Source organism: Haliotis rufescens, unplaced genomic scaffold (genome assembly GCF_023055435.1).
Source record: "Haliotis rufescens isolate VD_foot unplaced genomic scaffold, xgHalRufe1.0.p SCAF_44, whole genome shotgun sequence".
Taxonomy (NCBI): Eukaryota; Metazoa; Mollusca; class Gastropoda; order Lepetellida; family Haliotidae; genus Haliotis; species Haliotis rufescens.
In genome coordinates, this window is record NW_025964157.1 from 2,600,912 (window position 1) to 2,621,956 (window position 21,045).

At 39.9% G+C, this 21,045-nt stretch overlaps 1 protein-coding gene across 1 annotated transcript in view; it reads right to left on the minus strand.

Moving 5' to 3' along the window:
- Positions 1 to 11,640: 11,640 nt before the first annotated feature.
- LOC124136065 overlaps positions 11,641 to 21,045 on the minus strand; it is a 34,149-nt gene continuing 24,744 nt past the window's right edge. The window contains exon 3 of the mRNA XM_048383078.1: positions 11,641 to 14,297. Coding sequence (XP_048239035.1) covers positions 12,664 to 14,297 — 1,634 coding nt within the window. The 3' untranslated portion in view covers positions 11,641 to 12,663. The remainder of the gene's footprint in view (positions 14,298 to 21,045) is intronic.

Sequence of the window (21,045 nt, forward strand, 5' to 3'; positions counted from 1 at the left end):
ACCCATTTCTACACATGTACAAGTCATCTTCATTCGATTAATGTCCCTTACTTACCGAAATATCTACATTTTATTTCGCGAGCTGGGAAAATGTTGCCAACCCCGAGCGGAAGTAGAGTTCGAACGCGGGCAGAATCGAGCGAGCCACCTGATTGGCGGAAAATACGCAGCGCTCTAATTAAAGAAATTACCGCGAAATTTGAAGACGGTTATCTGGAGTGACAGCAGCATCTAAAAAATGACATCAGATAATTTCTTCAAATGGTAAATATTTATTTTGAATATGTTTTTCATTTTATAATATACATGTAATCTAAAGCTAATCTATTATTAGCTGGTGAATTTTATACAATACATCACTATATTAATATAATAGGCACATTTTCATGTATATTGCCTGTGCCTGATCACATTATGAATACTGGTCATGCTGATTGAAAATGAATAAAGTGAACATTTCAAGTTAATAATGATCATTAATGCAAAAGTAATAAATCTATTTGCGAATGATAAGTAAATTACAACATTACATGATAATGCGAATATCACAATGTGCCAATTTCTGAATATGAAATTCTGAATTTTTACCAATGGCAGCTATATCATGTATATGGTGATGTTACAATAATTCAATTTTCAGTTATGTAAAGTTCTTGAAACATTCTTACAGGTTACATGAAAAGTATGTTGAAGATAGCAAAAGTACTATACAAGTTGAAGAGATTTTCCAGAAATTTTATGACAACTTTGGTCACAGATCAAAAGTGTTTGTCGGAAAATGTATAAAACATGCTTTTCCCAATATCACCACAACCAGGCACCGATAACCTGGTGATTGGACTAAAAACATCACAGTTTACCGTGGCATCAATGTGAGATCTGAACAGACACAAAACATTGAATTTGCTGCAATATCTGATAACATTCCAAAAGACTATTTTGTACTGCAGCAAACTAAAGACTCTTTAACTGTTGGAAGGCAGACAGGATTATCCTGTAATGGGAACATGGTATATTTACAAGTGAGATTTTCTACTGATGGGCATGTACATCTTTCCGTCAGTGGTACAGTCATAAATGACACTTTTGGGATTCAGTCTATACATTACGACTCAAAATCCCTTAACTCATTCTTTTCAACACTGAATATGACAAGATACTGTCAGGGTATATCTTCTGACAGAATATCAGATGAAAAAGAAAATATTGTTCTTCAGCAAAATTTTGAGAAGGAGCCCATTGCGTACTCTTGTGACAGGTTTCTCAACAGCATTACTAGACAATTCAGTTTCAGAGAAAGCACTCTCTTTGCAAGGAGTTTTCCAATTTTTTCCTTTCTCCAGAGTCATTTGCTTGATAGCATGTGCTTTCTCCAGGCATTTTTGCCAACTCTGAAGCATTGTGACAGTCGACTTCAAAGTTCCAAGCATACAGGAAAACAGGAGCAGCACCCTCTGGTAATGGTCGAGACACTGAATACATCAATGTGTCAGTCTCCACACTGGGGCACCCATGCTCTAGTTCATTAATGGCTTTAACAAGCTTCACATTTGTTTGACGCATAACATTGGTCAGTCTAACCTTGTGTGTTATTGTTTCAAACCATACATCACTTGTGAATGGATGTTGCCCAGGATCTTGGTACAAGTCATTGGCATATGGAGGAATTAGAAAGAAATCCCCAACACACACAAACTGCAATCCTCCAAAATTCAAATTTGGGTCTCTGATACTCCTGCATATGAATTCAAGCTGAAATTAAACAGTATAAATTGTGTACATAGAGCATATGTTAACAAGAAAATAATAGAAACCCTGGGAATAGGCATGTATTAAATATTAAAAAAGAATGTAACTCTTTGGGCATGGGTCTTGACGAGATAAGTAAAAATAAGTAACAGTATTTAAAGTGTAATGACACACTTGAAAAAACCATTGTCTTAGCTTCTATAATAAGTATATTAATACTGTGACTTGCCATATTCATAAGAATAATTCCTACAGTTTAACATGTTAAAAAATACCTTTGTTATGGTATGTTCAGGATTATATGTCTAGTTTTTAATTCTATTAATATTATGATTTGTGCTGGAACTGTGAAGATGTTTGACTTTGAAGTATATACATATAATACATGTCATATTTACCTGTTCAAATATTTTTCTACTGATCATGCTTATCTCATCAATGATCAGCACATCAGTCTCCTTAATCCTCCTGTAGACATTCTTCTTTTCATCACTAAGAAGTATCTTATATAAGTCAGGATTTCTGGGTCTTCCATCACTCAGTCCAGCCCAATCATGAAGAGTTCTCCCCTTAAGCTGTTTAGAAGCCATACCAGTGCTAGCAGTAACAGACACAAGTTTTCCATTTCTCCTCAATCTCTCCGTAATTTCCTTGATGAGAACCGTTTTTGCTGTGCCAGCCTGGCCAATGGTTAGGGTGTTGTGTCCATCTTTGATTAAATTCCATGCAAACACTTGTTCTCCAGTCAAAGCTATCATTTTGAACCCACGTTGGTTGCACATGTGTTGTTGTTTTCACGCTGACTTGACATAAGTAGGTCAGCCAATCAGGTGGCTCGCTCGATTCTGCCCGCGTTCGAACTCTACTTCCGCTCGGGGTTGGCAACAATTTCCTAGCTCGCGAAATAAAATGTCGATATTTCAGTAAGTAAGGGACATTAATCGAATGAAGATGACTTGTACATGTGTAGAAATGGGTTACGGCCAGAAATGCACTTGTCAATAAGCGTATAATAAAAACATCGCCTTTGATATCGAATGTAAACAAACCGGCAAGATGGCGAGTGACGCTCCTTTTCTCTACTAACATATAGGGGGTATATATTTTTATTTACTGACCAATAACGAGTTCCTGTGTGTGAATCATCTCAACATCACAAAGTTGATGACGGCAAACCACATATGGTCCATGGTTTGTCTCACCCAGATTATATTCCTGATGTACAATACTAAACAGGTTAAGGGCCATCCGATTCTTTCAAATTACTAATCTATCATATAGTAAATCTGTCATGCCATATTACTCACTCACTCCCTCGCTCACTAAACTCACTAACTCTACAGAGCAACATTTTGAGTCACACCAATCTTTCTCAATGTTTTTTATTTGTTTTTTTCATGCACTGGATACAGAAAGCTGTTCTTGAAACATATTAAAATATCAAACTGATAAGAATGTTAATAAAATGTAAAAACTAAACATAAAAATAACATGGGGAATGACAAAAGATCACCTGACTTCTCCACTGCAAGTGATATAGTCCAAAACTAGAGCTCCTCACACTCAATTCCAAATCTGGTATTGTTACAAAATAATGTTTAGATTTCCATAGAAAGCTTAAAGCAAAATTTGCATAAATCATACTATTACCGTATTCGACGTAATAAGCGCCCCGCTCTAATAAGCGCCCACGGCGTTATTTGCTAATATATTGGCTAGTGAACAATCCCAGTTAGCACCAGTTAGCAAGACTTATTTATTCGTGTATAATACGCACTCGTTTGTTATATGCACCCTTAATTATGGACAACTAAATTCTCGAAAATATATCTATCGTGCATAATACACACGGATTCTTCTTTTATATCATTTCAGGCTGTCAGCATAAACCACAAAATTTACAACCTTTCAACCTCGTTTTTAATCTCACAAAAATATATTCTAATAAGAGCCCCCTATTTCTAATTTTGAGAGCGCCCTGGGCGCTTATTACGTCGAATACGGTAATGACATTTGTATATGTACCCTGACACAACATATTGGATATGTTCTATCAGGGTCAGAATTTTTTTAACTTTTCTAACTCATGCTTAATTACGACATTGTACTCATCCCTGTATGGCTGAAATATTGTCAAAGAAACATTAAATTTTTAACATACTTACTTAAACAATGACAATTTGAAAAGAAGTACTTCAATGACACTCACCCAGCTGCCAAAAGACAAGAGGTTTGTCCGCTGTATCCAGCTCAAAACGTATAGCAGACCTGCAACATCAAAATAAAAAGCAAGATTTCAGACCACCCGATCCCGTGAGACACCTCTTACGACAAGCATGGGTTGCTGAAACCTGTCTTAAAGCATAAATGTGTGGTTGCGGCAATTCTCGGTGTTCTCTTTGTTTCACGAGGTAAAGTATCACTAATGATTTAAACAATATTTATTTCAAAAAATAGGAATTGGGTTAGTGAACAGGCAAAGCCTATTTGAACAAGTGTTTAAAAAACCTGCCTGTTCAACAGTCCATGACAGTCTAATCTGCTGACGGATGGTCACATTGGTCAGTTTTGAAAACTTGCATGCCCGGTGGTCTGGCTATTATTATTCCCTACATTACCTAATCTTCAAGTTTTAATTCAGTGCAAGAGGTAAATTAACTGTTAACATTAAACAGATTATTGATGAATAAAATTTCAATGAGTTAAAGTTACTAAGTTGACAATCCACCAGTTCATTGTTATTTTCTGAGAACTAACATTAACAGTACTATTCTCATGTTTAACCTTTTTGTTACATTTTTTTGTTAGTCTAGATAATTCTGGACTGGCAACATTTTATTTGGTCGGGTAACTTTGTAAAGTTGCCAGTCCGGTTGTCTGACTGAAATGTTTTATACACTGTTTTATCACCTCTCCCTACAAGGTCATCCATCCATCCATCCATCCATCCATCCATCAATACAAACATACACGATTGTAGGCATTGACATGCAAAGACTTATGAAGAATGAGCGCAACCTGGCTTTATGACGACATCTACAGATTATATTAATAACAGCGATGATACCAGGTGACCAACAGCATGCAGTCGTCATAAAGCCTGGTTTCTCTGATTCTTTGTAAGTCTTGGCATGGTGCTAGTGTTCATACAAGAATGTTTCATCCACATATTGGGGTGCCATTTATCAGAAAAGGTACCAGGAAACCCAAGTGAATTTTTATTTTCATGGAAAGCATTCGGAACTTTGTACTATGGTCGTTTGTTAAACTGTATTTCACCTACCCTTCATACCCATATTCACTCACTTTTTGGCTTTTAACAATAAATTTTGATACAGACTATAATGTCAAAAACGCGATACCTACAAAAATGTATTGATATGTCAATGGGAAACATTCATCACGTGACGTTTCTTTCTGGATCAGTATACAAATCTAGCGCCTGAGAAAAACTTCCACCCGTATCCCACTGTTTTTTTATAATATGTTTCATACCGTGTGCTCAATCCTGTTTGTTTCGTTTTTGTTTTGTTTTTTGTTTCTTTTAGGGTTTTTTCTTTTCTTTTTTTTTGAGAGGGGAGTGGGGGGATACGGGCGGGTCTCTTTCCAAAAACCCTGCATTAGTCCCAAAGCTGGTCTATGTAGATATTGACGAAAGCCAGCCAATTGAACAAGAAGATCCAACATGCGATAACACCAATATTCTACTTCGTTCATGCCCCATACTTCGTTATCACGTCATGACATCAATTAGATGTTAAAAGAGAAAATAACCTCGACATATCACAAAAAGCAACAAAAATTAATGTTTTCATCAATTTACCCGAAACTCATCTTGTCAGTAGTCCCGGATCATCTCCATTTATGAAAACTGTCAACTAGATAATTTTGGTCAATCTGTCGTCAATCACAACTATCACGGGCACCTGCGCGACAAACACTTCCGGGTAAGGGGAGGTAATTAATGGATTAAACAAAACCGACCATGAAAAAACTTCATGTTCATGTATGACAGCACACTATATTATTTACGCCAACCACAAGAAACATAGATCACTGAAAAAAATAAGCATTCCTTTCTTTTCTGTTGTAAAAATTCAGAAACGAAACAATAAGTGAGACAAAGCGAGAGAGACCATATCTTATTATACTTATACAGAGAGATTCTGTATAAGGAATAAACATTGTATTTTGCGACCCTTGGCATGCAATGTCATTTATCATATAGTAAATAGACCATAGTAAAATCACTTGCAATTTATTAAAATGATTTCACGCGCGCCTGAGCATTGTTGGCTGTATTGTTGACGTAATACACACAGCATTGTTGACGTAATACAGACAGCATTGCTATTCACATCACAATTATAATGACGTCACAACAAACCAAAACGCACAACTGGTGCCAATTCGGAACAAGCATATGGTCAAGTAAATGCTTCAAAAACATATCAAAATGGAAGTTAAGTAGATATTATTTGTAAATATCAGATATTTAGATATAATTGTATTTGGATGTTCGAGATCGCAATCAAAAATACACACGTTTGATTTGTAACTTCCATATTTGCATTTACCGATCGTCAAAAGAAGTAAACAATGCATCAGAATAATAAGATATTTATTCCCCCTGGAGAGAGTAACATCCTAGGTAAAGATGTCCAGTGGATATAATACCCACAGCCAATATCTTACCAACGCTGGAATATTTTCCCACATGAATATTCTTTCCACGGGAAACATTAATCATTTACACATGCACGTGTAGTTTTAAAAAGCTGCACATTTGTAGTCTGTAATATGAGTCTTCCTTTGTATTAAATAAAGTATTAAGTAAATAAATACACGAATATACACAATCTAAAGCTTCCGGCCCCCCAGCATTCAAGAGACACACTTTTTAGGTTTAGCGGTCCGTGAAGATCCGGGGTAGAATAGGTCTTCAACAACCCATGATTGCTGTAAAAGGCGATTATGCTTGTTGTAAGAGGTGACTAACGGGATCGGGTGGTCAGGCTCGCTGACCTGGTTGATGCATGTCATCGTATCCCAATTGCGTGGATCGATACTCATGATGTCAATCATTGGATTGTCTGGTCCAGACTCGATTATTTACAAACCGCCGTCATTTTGACCCTGTTCTCTTTTGCCCTAGGTACAAGGACCCTGTTCTCTCTGGCACTGGCCTTCCGTGGACGTTGGAATCACGGAATCCAGTCAATGTGTGTTTTGTAATTTGTCGACAGTTTGATTAATGTCCAACACGGTGGCGATATCTCAACGTGACATGCCAGTTTAGTGCATGCTCATGATTTGCCATCTTTGATTTTCTGGGATAGCACACACAGTCACAATCGTTCCAAAGACAGACTTTCAGATTGGTTGAAATTTCTATTTAAAACTAATAGCAGTAAAGACGCATGAACGTTCTGTCATCAAACATGAATTTCTCTATAAAGACCCCTTAGGTGTGTATACGGCGCGCATGAATGGATCCACAAGGTTGTGCAGTTAAGGTGGCGACCATTCTACAGGCAGATGATGAGTCAACACACCCTTTACCGTTTGAAAACCTCTACACTGAAAATAAACTCGCAATGTCCCTTCAAATTTGCTGTGCGATACTTTTGTGGGGTGTATATATTCAGTAACGGCAAATCCAAAATATATGTAATGCATTATTTTTTAGTATTTGTGACAAAACGTACCATGTATCCTCAGGTCTGGCTAAAATTACAATCCTTGCATCTAAATTTGTATAAATCAACTCGGCTCAGCGATCAAGCAGTAACTGTTCACTATGACGAGCATACAATGTTTTCACTTCACTTTTCTGTGAAAGGGGGACACGAGCATTTTGTTTGTTTCACAAAGTAGCCGAAGGTAGTCACTATTTCATTTCTGAAAAGTAAATACGTATTCCATAAGAATGCAGATCAGACAAAAAAGGAAAACCGTTAAAATTGTTTAAAAGTCAATACACAACGTATTGTAGCCCTCTACTCTCTGGGTAGCGGTTGCTACCGGTAGAGAAGGACACACTTACCCTTTTCGAGAACACCTGGTGCCAGTACTGATTTTCAGGGATGCATTCATATAATTTTCATTGCTATTTTAGCTCTTTAACATTGAAACCAACAACTTTGTGAGTGCGTTTGCTATTTTTAACCATGGACCATACTTCTCTATGAGAGTTACCTCCCAAATGGTGATATGTTTACTCCTGTAGCCTGACACGTCCCCGTCCCTCTCGAAAGACACCCGCTTCACGGAAATGAGTCAATGTTCCACCGCAGCAAAATGCTGTATGGGGAAATAGGTCGGTTGGTTTGTTGTTTAACGGCGCACTCAGTACTATTCCAGTTATGGGAAATAGGTCGAATAGAGCTAGACTGGGACCCTGCCCTTCGCTCCCTAGTGTCTGCAGGCGAGGAGCGCAGGAGCTCTAGGGCAGATAAACCAGTCTAGGACAGGGCGTGTCTTCCTCTAATGATTGTGCCGAATATCACAAACATGTCTAGTGTAATAATTTACAGTCAGAAAAAATAGGTTCGTAATTATTTATGTATTTCGTTTGTACGCATATATCATCCTACATATGTCAGACAAAGAAAAAGCTTCTGTTAAAAGTTGGTTACATCTTTCCAAATATTACTCATCCCCCATGTAACTCTCTCAAACCCAAAATAAACAAGGCAAATAATTATGATTCTGAGTGTTTGGTATATATTTGCCTTGAAAGTTTTTATTTATTTTTTTCATGACTGACAAATTTAACATGTCCTCCATGAAGAGAGGGGCTGTTACGTTTGCCAGTGTAAAACAATATTTGTGGAGTTTAATCACCCTGTCAAGTATTTTTTCGTAGTATTGTGTAAATAATCTTAAAATGTCACTGAAAATCATTAAATGTTATCTTTCACCAGTATTGTTAATGTTGTTTACTTGTTTTTATGCAAATTGTATTCGGCAGCTGCCAACAGGGATTGCAAAATGACCACGAAACGAGCCTTTTTATGATATAGTAATACTTACTATAAGCTATACTTACTTAATACTTACTATTGCAGTTAGTAAATATTATGAGAAGGTTCTTTGAAAGATGGATAGTAATCTCTTACAACTGATTAGTAAAGTGTACTGGTCTACGATAGGCCATATTTACAAATATTACACAATTAGCAAATACTTTCTTAACTGGTTAGCGGCGGTGGGGTAGCCTAGTGGTCAAAGCGTTCGCTCGTCACGCCAAAGACCCGGGTTCGATTCCCGACATGGGTACAATGTGTGAAGCCCATTTCTGGTGTCCCCCGCCATGATATTGCTGGAATATTGCTAAAAGCGGCGTAAAACCATACTCAGTCAGTCAGTCTTAACTGGTTAGTAAAATAGTCTGAGTGGACAGTGAAAGTCACTCAGTAAGTAAGTACACTTCATTAACTATTTCTGTCAGTGTATATATAAACTTGTTCCGATGCAGACACGAAATGTAATAAAGACCATAAGATATGTTCGGGCCCAAAAGTGTAATTAGAGAATATGTACTGTAGTTCTTATACTCAGTCTGATATGATTGTGGCTGGACATTCAAAATAATAATGTTCACTGTCTTGGAGTGTACCACTCAAAGTTTGCTGAGGATAACCACTTTAAAAGGTACTTCGTCAACTTGTGCACATGTGTTGAAATAACCAAAGGCAATATTGCGTGACGACATGTTTAGTGACCAAAAGACCGTCGTCATGTGCCACACACTCCAATCAAACAACATGCGACAATAACCAGTCAGATCACAATGAGAGCATCTGACCTAAAAATACCAAAACAAACTCTTTGTAAAAAAAACCGTGACTCAATCACCGCCACTCCAGTAAGTGTGGTTGTCAAGGTAAGATTGTTCCACTCTCCACTAAAAGCATTGCTGAGTTCTTAAAGAGTTGCCGGAAGTACAGGCCGTCGTGAGAAGGCGATCTGCAGCTCGTTCCACATGTTTTCGATAGGGTTGAGGTCTGGTGACCTGGCTGACAATACTCTCTTGCTCTAAGCATCAACCACCCTGGCACAATGAGGTCGTGAGTTATCGTCCTTGGTGATGAAGTCTGGTCCGAATGTACCAGCAAACGGTCTCTCGTACACACCCAGAATTCCATCTCTGTGACGCACTGTAGGATACAGTTCTTTCAGCTGTACTGATCCTATCCCAAATCATGATTGAGCACCCTCCATAGCGGTCATGTTCGGCTTTGTTGGAATCCTGAAATCTTTCTCCTTGTCTTCGCCACACTCGGGCATGAGACCAATCCTGGTCTGTCCGATTGAGGTGTTCTTCAGCCAAATCAAAACCTGCTTGCCTGCCGTGTCAATGGAATACCCCACGGAGACGACTACGCACTGCCTGAGAAGAAACGTTAATGCCATTGGTGTTCCGCAAGTCATTTCTGATTGTAGTGGCAGTCACGAACTGATGACGTCTTGCTGCATTCAGAAGAACCTGTCTTCCCGCTGTGAGGTGGAAGGCTGTTTACAACCTTCAGGTCGCCGTGTAACTGAACCAATCGTCTGGTATCGATTTCATGTCCTACTGATCACACATTGGTGGACATAAAAGACGTTTGCAACGTGACGTTGTGTTGACCCAGTTTCAAGCACCTCAACAAAAGTAGTACGTCATGCACACGACTGCAAGCCTTTATCCGTACATCGTGAGGTCCTATAGGGGTTACCAAATCATTGTGTACCAGTATATTTCAATCTTTATTTGTTGCATGATTTTTCATATCATGAAAACGTTATCCTTAACGACCTTTGAGTGGTACAGTTGATAATGTCATCATTTTTTCACATGAGCATGCCCGTCTTCTGCACATATGCATTTCAGCTAAAGCAAACACCTTATTTTTGCAACAATTTATCAACACCCAAGTTAGACTTAAACGTTTATTTGTACACCAATTATTTCACATAGTGAAACTATAACTATTATTAATATGCGAATTCGGACCAAGTACGATAAACGGGCAAACATTGTCTCCTGAAATGTTCCTTACATCTTACATGACTGTGATGTCAAATATGCTCACTGCATATATAGCCTCTTAGTACTTGAACCTACAGACTGGGCTGTGAATCCTGCAGGATTCAGAGGCTGAAGATGTTGCACTGCTTTGTTCTTCTTAATCACCATGGTAAAAGCTTTTCTTGTACCAAGTTTCATGCTTTTAACTCAAAGTCCACATTTCGGCCGTTTTGTACACTTAGCAGCTCGACGATTACCAGCTGGGATAATTTAGTGTTTCTGAAGCAATGTTTGACAAGTGAGTCTACGTGGGTGTAAACAATGATGTACAGAATGTTTGTCTGTGAATGACAGATGTATGTTGCACGAGTCACTCTGTCCACATCCGGTCACATGACACATTGAGACTTGAATAATACACTGGGGGTCGTATACAGAAATATATACATAGGGACTTAGTTGAAACCAAAGGGAAACGGCTTTCTGGTCATTGGTTAGATATTCATATGTATTAGCCATGTGTGGGCTGGTGTTTAAATCTAACTTTGGTTAGATATTCTGCATTTCTAAACTTGGTACAGAAGATTGTTTGACCCTTGATACACCATCTACATACAAGATACTATGCAGTTATTTGTCATAATGGCACCACTACTTAAGGCCAATGTACATTCATAAGGTGAATGCTGAGAAACTACATGGTGGACACACACACACACACACACACACACACACACACACACACACACACACACACACCCCCACACCCCCCCCCCCCCCCCCCCCCCCCCCCCCCCCCACACACACACACACACACCACACCAAACACAGACACACACATCCAGTGATTGGGCTGGGTGGCTGGGTGTTACAACAAAGATTATTTAAGTTTGAGTTTTATTGAAGATCTGATTCATCAATTTTCTGTTTCATAGAATAGATTTCATTATAACACGACATTTCTATATTCTTGTTGCAAGTTGGCATTTTCTTGCCAATGTGGTTTAAAGATCCATTTCCACAAGAACGAGTGACTTGACTTGGAACTGCATGGAAACAAGACATATTTCTGCACAGAGTTGTGTCCCTTTGACCACCTGTCAAACCACACCCTGTCCTTTGTAAACCGTGAATATAAATTCACCTGCATGGGTGTACAGCATTGTTTTCCTTGAACATCGCTACGGCAAAGATTTCCTTATCTCCTATGTGTCTGGGATATGACTGATAGAGAGCGTATTGTCCGTATTGAGTTCAATCTTGTTACTATTATACTCTACTCAATACCACAGATTGTGGAAATAACTGATACAAATTAGTACATTTACAGAACTCAACCAGTTCTCACAGCATCCACACATTATTATATCCGCTGTAGATCACCGAACGCTAGTGGTGTTTTATAAGAGTTAAGCGCCCCTTTAAAACATTAGGAGATGGGTTGTCGAACTGATAATCTAAAGACCGATAGCATGCGCAATGATGTGAACAGGTTACTCCAACACACGTCAGATATATAGTACACTACACAACACAACATTACTGTTCTATAAACAACATAAAACAACAATACTGTCCAATATCATCTGTCTAGGTCACGTGATCTCTCGTGTGGTGTTGTCCTCATTCAGTGCTGTTATTGTGCGTCCTTTCACAAATGTACTTGAGAAGTACTTCTATCAGGTCAGACTACTACTGGTGCTAGGTCTACTTGAGAAGTACTTCTATCAGGTCAGACTACCACTACTGGTGTTAGATCGCCCTATATTTTATCAATGACAAGGTGAACTACGTGTGTACGGAAAGATCTGGATCCGATCCGATCTGAACTAAGGCAGCAGTCAACTTTTGAAATATTCAACTGTGTATGGAGATCAAAGTTATCCGTATTTCCACATTCAGCGTGGGCAGAATTTGAATACTTTTACGTATTTGTCAGACGTAACATACAGCAGGCCGTCACCATCAAGAAAGACACCAAGAGGGCGTATCAGATCATCCTGTTGTGTGAGGACATCTCTAACAAACTGCCCCGACTCTGTCAGCTGGATCACCTTTTGGGAGTCTTGGTCTGCAAGCAGGATATCTCCTGTGCTGGTTGATGCGATGCCTTGAGGACATGCCAGAGCCCAGTCTCCTCGGGGCTTGTAGGTGAAAACAGCGTCTCCTTCACTGGTCACACATACTAGGGATTTTACTTCCTCTTCACTAACTATAAGGTTTTTGTTTCTGGTGACGTGGATGTGGCCTGGATTCCTTATCACACCCGTGTTGATAGACCTCAGTCTCTTCCCTGTCATGTCCAGTATGTCCACAGAGTGAGACTGTCTCTCTGTACTTGCCACGAGGTGTGAAGGACTCAGAAAGGCCAGGGCGGAGTACTTCTTTCTTGTTTTGATAGTCGACAGCAATACAGGATCTGGGGTAACATTCACTGTAACTATGTTCCTTTTCCATGGAACACTGACAGCTATCTGACTCTCACTTAACTTGGCTATTTGCCACGGACCATTAGAAAGCAGAAGCTGATTATGAAAGGATTTGAAGTTTGATGTGTAGTATGTTAGGAGTCTCTTGTTATTGTAATCTGCAACTACCACCACTTTGATGCCATCAACAGTCAACACTGTGACGTCACACAACCAAGGATCCTTCTTGTCCCCGCCTTCCTTGCAGTCAATGGTGTGATGTAGAACAGGAGAAGACTCAAGGTCACTCACATCATTGACGAGTTCAACCTCCCCCAGCTGTAGCTCATCAACTGCTTTACTCAGCTTGTCCAGGTCGTGTGTCAATACAACCCATCTTGGTGCTGGCCTGTTGCCCGTGTCTCTGTTGTCTGTAGAAGTCTCATCCACCGACTCATAGACGGCATACATGTCCACCTCACAGTTGGACGTCACAGCATTGGCTGTGAACTCATACTGCTGCTGGTACATCTGTAGCTCGATCTCCTGGGATTTTATATCTGCTTGTAACTCATGTAATTGTTGATCAGTAGCTTTGTCGATGTCACCAAGGAGTTGCTTCTCTTTTCTTAAAATAGCACACATCACTGTTTCCCGTGTCTTTGTGACTTGGTCTTTGAGGGTCTGTGAATTACTCTTCACATCTTGAATTGTAGATTTTCTCTGGGATATGTTACTATTTGTAGCTGCAATGTTGATTCCGAGTTTCTCTAGTTTGCTTGTCAGTTGTTCCTTCACAAGAGGGGTCATACTCTCTATTGTATCAACATCCTTACATGCCCTGTGTTTTATGCTGCAACATATCGTGCATATTGCCTGATTGCAGTCCTTACAGAACAACTTCAGCTTTTCATCTCTGTGGACTTTACACATGAAGCAACGTTTGACCTTTATTTTGGTGTGATCAGACAAGTGAACCACTTCATGGTCACACAACAATGGCATCATGTTGTGCATCTGGAGACATCCTTCACAGTGCACAACATCACAGACAGAGCACCAAGAAGTGGCAGGAGTTGTCTTTCCTTGTTTTGTACAAACACTGCACAAGTGTTCCTCCACACCTACAAAAACAAGTGTGCTGAATTTTATTGTCAAAAAACATGATAAGAATCGCACACCATCTAAAGAAATAATAACACGTAACAGATTAGTTTTGTCACAAACGGCCACGCCCTTTCTGCAGGTGAACATATCATATGATACAGGTGGTAATGAAACAACGATGCTGTCTCACAATGTAGCACTCCCTAGTCAATCATGACCTACAGGTAATCATAACCACAAGATCATTATTTGCTGACTAGATATACAATAACAAATGCATATAAGAAACTGCGGGCGTTACAGCGTCTTTATAGATGGGAGACTTCACTGACAGAGGAGTTAACATAAACGTTTTCATTTAACATGCTTTGTGACAGTGTAGGGCCATGGCACAGCCAGTAGGATTACCTGTAACTAAGATAAACCCCACAGTTCTGTCAACACAACCCTTTCCTAGCTGTGACATGTATTGTAGTCCCTATTCAGGATAAGCAGACACAAATTGTGACATTTATATGCTAGCTTGTCATACAAATTGTATTAATAACTGACAATAATATAACAAAAAGGAATGACGACGTAGCAGGGGTAGGACATGAAATTCATGTTGATTTCATAAAATTATGGCAAAAGGTAATTAGGTTCATCTGAAGCTCTTTGTTGCAAACGGAAAGTAATTTATTTGCCTTTGCAAGAAAGAAATATTTTACCTGCATCAAAATCGTTTAACATGAAGTCATAATAAGCAATTCTATGAGTGGATGCTCATCTATGCACACGTTTGTGGTTGTTTACAAACCTTTGCAAAAGGTATATTAGTCAGGCAGTAGTATTATAAGCTGATTACCCTTTGTCCCGTGGCCAAAGTCGTCCATCAGCCCCTGCATGACGTGACTTGGTTTCAGCTGACTGACCCACTCCTCCTATTTTAGCAGACAAGACTTGCAGAATGTATGATGACACTGAAGTGTGGCTGGGTCTGTGAACACCTCAGAACAGATAACACAGGAGAGGTGGTTTTCTGTCAGCTTTTTAGCGGTCGCCATCTGAAGCCATACCGATAGTTTAGTGAAGTATATAGGCACATGTTATAGACAGAATCATACAACATGTACATGAATGCATCATCCCCAACGTGACAACACGGCGCCCCATTACATGTATATCTGTGGAACATCACTCTTGTTGATTATGCTTTACGTAAGTTGCCCTGAAAATTAAATACCACACAGTATCATGATACCATTTCACGTTTTCCCCTAAGTAATGAATATGTACATTCCATGAAGTGGAGAGACTGGGTGGAATATATGCCATGTTTTTCTAACACATGACACAGAATTAATGCACATGGATATTAAAATTAGTTCCATACAACGATCTTAATTCAACAATCTTACAGTAGACTAATTTCAAACCGAAACAAGAACAACAGTCGTTTAAGCCATGGACCCATTTCCATAAACACAGGTTGATGTTTCAGCTTCTTATAGTGAAAGGTAAATCAGGTTTGAAACACCCACAACACCTCCCCCGAGTACTGCACGTACTTCAATACTTTACTTCCTGGTTGCCTGTCACCCCACAACTTTCTCACGTGACCTTACCAGGTCAAGACGGCGAGTAGACACGTGGTTTAAACCGTCGTCAAATATGGGCGTGTTTGGGGATACGCACTCTCCTCTGTGAAGTACTACATTAAGATTTAATAAAAATCGACAACGCCAAAGAATAATCAGTATCTGCCAAAGCGCATACCATCTAAGGCAAAACAGTGGTGAAAATTATGTGAATAGATAACTGGAAATCAGTGTCGACACCAGGTGTTCGCTTCTGCTGTGCAACGTCAGGCAACAAACGTTTACTTCATGGGTGAGTAAAAACTTAAAGTCTTCATTGTCTTCATGACCGGATACGGATTGTCCACACACACGCACACGCACGCACGCACGCACGCACGCACGCACGCACCCACGCACCCACACTCAAATACATACACACCACACATCACACACACACAACAGACAAAATCATACAGGCGTATACTGTCATATGACTGATATTAAACATACATGCAAGTCGATGATGCTTAAAGGGACATAACTCTGATCCAACCTTGTTATCGCCACAACACCTCCCCCGACCCGAAGAACTTACCTATCGTTCATGTGGTGTTTCCAGCACGCATGTTAATGTACATAAAACGCAATCTTCACTTAGTCAGCAAATCAAATGACCCGAGTATGCTAATGTGCGGGGTAGGTGGGTGGACACCAGCAGACGTTTCAGCTAATTTCTACTTTCTTTATAACCGGTAACTACTGGTACCACGACCTCAGATAAAAGCAGTCGAAAATCTGTCTGCCTAGCTCCATGTTAATTGATTTTTATAATGGTAATACTCTCGCGTGTGTAGCCTTTCATCAGCGATGACGATTCAGCTGCTAACTGACATCCTACAGAACTATAAGGATGGACGTTTAAGCTCATTTCCACTTTCGTTATAACTTGTAACTGCTTGTGTCATAAAGACAGACGATAATCTGTCTGCCTAGCTCCGTGTTCAACAGTTGAACCAATCAACTCAACTCGAAAGGGTGCACGGGCGAATACGGTGTTAGCGTTGGGCTTCTCAACGTGCGTGATTGCCGTGCACCCTTTCGGGTTGAGTTGATTGGTTCAACTGTGTCATATGGCCCTGTGACGCAGGGGTAGCATTATGCAGATGGCTGTTACAATGAATGCTCGTTCCACCCGTGACGAACAGGTCTGGTTGTTGATGAAATATAGTTATAGCTAAACAGACAGATTTTTTATTCATGCACCAATTGTCTTTAAATGTAATATCCAGTTATGTATGACTGTTTAATAATCTCTTACCAACTTTGACTGCAGTAGGTCCGATAGTTTTTCAGACATTGTAGTAAACGTCCGTACCTTAAATTACCTTCCAGACTATATATTGATGTAATCATGGTGGACATCTGCTGGATACGTCAATGTCAAGTCTACTTTCTGTGTCAAAGTCAAACCTCTGCCCTTGCGTGTATAGAGTAAAACATAGGCAACACAACCATGAACTGTCACATAATGTAAAATCTATACGTGTGTATGTACAATGGCATCTAAATATGTGACATACCTCTATTACAACGTGGAGCTCTCTTCTCTGAAGTCGCCTCTCTCCTGGTAGATCACGTGATCTGGTATGCGCAGGCATATACTTGTATCTCATTAGAAGCAACTTTGTACGACTCTCTTCAGATCTGTACCATCAAGCCAACACTCCAGGATGCAAGAGATTCTTTTTACAGTTTGACCATTAGGCATTTATCTGAAATAATGTGTGCAATCTCTTTTGTTATTTCAATCAAACGTGAACTGATACAAGGTCAAATTTTCGAGAGAATGTATTGAACACAGGGAGGAGTTGTCCCCCTTAGACCATAATATTGCATATTGAGCTTGGTTTGACTTTTCAAAGTTGTTGCTCATGACCCGTAGGGGGTCTTTCCGTTTTAGGGCGGTGGGGTAGTCTAGTGATTCCCAACATGGGTGGGTATAATGTGTGACGACCATTTCTGGTGATATTGATGGAATATTACATTATGAGCAGCTTAAAACCATACTCACTCACGCAATATCAGTTGTTGTTTTTGTAGAATAGGTCTTCAGCATCCCATGCTTGCCGTAAAAGGCAACTATGCTTGTCCTAAGAGACGACTAACGGGATAGGGTGGTCAGGTTCACTGACTTGTTTGATGCATGTCATCGATCCCATATGCATGGATCGATGCTCATGAGGTCAATCACTGGATTGTCTGGTCCAAACTCGATTATTTACAGACCGCCGTCATATAGCTGGAATATTGCTGAGTGCGGCGTTAAACGACAAACAAACAAACAATATCCGTTTTACAAGTAATATGGCCGCGGAATATGAGAAGGACTCTTAGTGTCAGGGGAGCTGAAACAAAAGCGAAGAGAAGGCGGCAGGGACAAAGATGCCTGAAATCATGGATGCTCCCGGGAAAAACGCCGCCCAAATTGGCTCACCATCTCCGTGTGTGTTGACTTGGGCTATCCAAGGTAAGGCAAACGTTAGAAAGCAGAGAGATTATGAGTGGATAGAATCGTTGGAGAACAAGACCTGGAGGCGAAGTTTCTCGATTCCGGGGAAGGTATAAACTTGACCTTGGTAGTTCAAAAGGGGACGGTGATAGCTTCACATTTGAGATGTGGACATATGTCAGTATAGGCGTCTTTAAAGATGATTACTGACAAAGAAGTGGATATATCTGGAATACTGGACTGTCTGAATGACATCCTAGATGTAAGTCACCTTGCATCGAAATACGTATGGGGAGATATACTGGCCCATGACAGGAGCACAGAGAAACAAGGAATCACAGGTCGCCATGTTTAAACCGGAAGCAAACAGAACTGCAGATAAAGGGAAGAATTAATGTTAGGGAATTATGGGATTGCCACATCTAAACCTAGAGTTGCTAGTGTGTTTGGTGCTATCCCGAAGACTGACAGCAAGATAAGACTTATCCACGATGAGAGTTTCCGCGGGAAAAGATATGAATTATTACATGGTAAAGTGTGAGTGCTCATACTTGGACTTAAAGGACGGTAAAAGGTGGATCACCCAGGTAGTTTCCTCGCAAAGGTTGACCTCAAGGGTGGTTCAGATCAATACGACTGCACCCAAGTAACCATGATCAGAGTTGTGCTGTACTACCTATACTTGTAGCATAAAAAGCTACCTTTGGCTGCAGCAAAGAGCCCTAAGATATTTCAAACCTTCAGTTCGGCAGTGTGTTGCCTAACGAAAGTGCGGTATGACGTGAGGGTTTATAGCCCACATAGAGACAGATTGTGTACAGTTCAGTCGAAGAATGCAGGAGCTCTGGCTAAGTTGATTTCTGTGTTGCAGATGATGTCTTGCCGACTTGAGGGACACTAAAAGTTGATCACCCCAGGCAGTTTCCTCGCAAAGGTTGACCTCATGAGTGTGTACTGATCTTTATTACTTGCCAGATCACCCGTTGAAGAGATCATCGGTTTAATAAACATACAGCTGTATCACACATTGTGTAAGACCAAAGCGCGTGTTCATGTACTGCGGGAAGAAGTATCACGAACAAATGTTGAAATCTCTCAACATCCCAGGGCTTATTCAACGACAACGAACCAAGTCAGCAAGCCTGACCACCCGATGCCTTAGTCGCCTTTTTCATACCCATTGGAATATGATAACATACCCATAGTAATATGATAACGTACCATAGGAAAGAAGCCCATCTATAAAAGGTACCATACACCGAATATTAACAGGAATCTAATCCTTCGGTAGAGAAGCTCCAAATGCTTCCATTGCCAATAGCTTAGGTGTGCTACACATTTGAATATAACGACGATATACATTACTCCTCCTGAATCTAACATCTTGGAACTTCCGCCCGGTAAACCCTATTTCAAACACTCAACTAGCTCCCCCCTTTCTGAAAGTATGACCTGTCAATACGTCACTCACGCCCCTTTCCTGTAAAATATGATTTACAACAGCAATTAAAATGTCATGAGACAAGGCGTTATGTTGCTTATCACACACTTGTTGTATTATTAGCTGCACGTGTTCATGTTACAGTCACAAGGTCCGCATGACGTCTTATCCCAGTTGAGTGGATAGATGTTCATGATGTCAATCACTGGACTGTCTGGTCCAGATTTGATTTTTTACAAACCACCCTAATATAGCTGGAATATTCTGAGTGCGGCGTTAAACAGCAAACTCAAAACAAACTTTATTTGTTGGATGTTTTGTTATATCATCAAATCTTCATCCTCAGGAAAATTGTAGTTGTACAATTGATAATGCCATCAAGTCATTTTGCATATGAGCATGTCCGTGTTGTGTTTTCCGTATTACAGCTAAAGAAAGGGCAACACCCTATTTATGCCACAATATACCAACACCCAAGTCAGACTAAAACATTCCATGTACCCCACTTAGTTCACAGAGTGAAATTATAATTGTTATTAATTCGGACCAAGTACGATACACGGGTTTACATTTTCTCCTGAAATGTTTTTTACATGTCTGTGATGTCACGTGTACGTAGCCTCTTAGTGCTGAGGTAGGTGTGTAGAGACAAAGCAGGATTCAGAAGCTGAAGATATTGCACTGCTTTGTTCTTCAAACCAGCTAGGATAATTCAGTGTTTCTGAAGCAATGTTTTACAAGTGACTTGACGAGAGTTTCCTTGGGTGTAAACAATGATGTACAGAATGTTTGTCTGTGAATGACAGATGTATGTTGCACGAGTCACTCTGTCCACACCCGGTCACATGGCACATTGAGACTTGAATAATACACTGGGTGTCGTATACAGAAATATATACATAGGGACTTAGTTGAAACCAAAGGGAAACGGCTTTCTGGTCATTGGTTAGATATTCATATGTATTAGCCATGTGTGGGCTGGTGTTTAAATCTAAATTTGGTTAGACATTTTGCATTTCTAAACTTGGTACAGAAGATTTGTTGACCCATGATACTGCCAGTGTTAGTTGGTACAAAATCTACATACAGTAAACTACGTTTATAACGAACACGCTTATAACGAATCGGCGGATATAACGAACTGGTTTTTTTAGTCCCGTACATTTGCTGTATATATGCTGTATATAGGCTTATAACGAACTACGGTTATAACGAACTTAAACTGGTGGTCCCTTTGGGTTCGTTAAAACCGT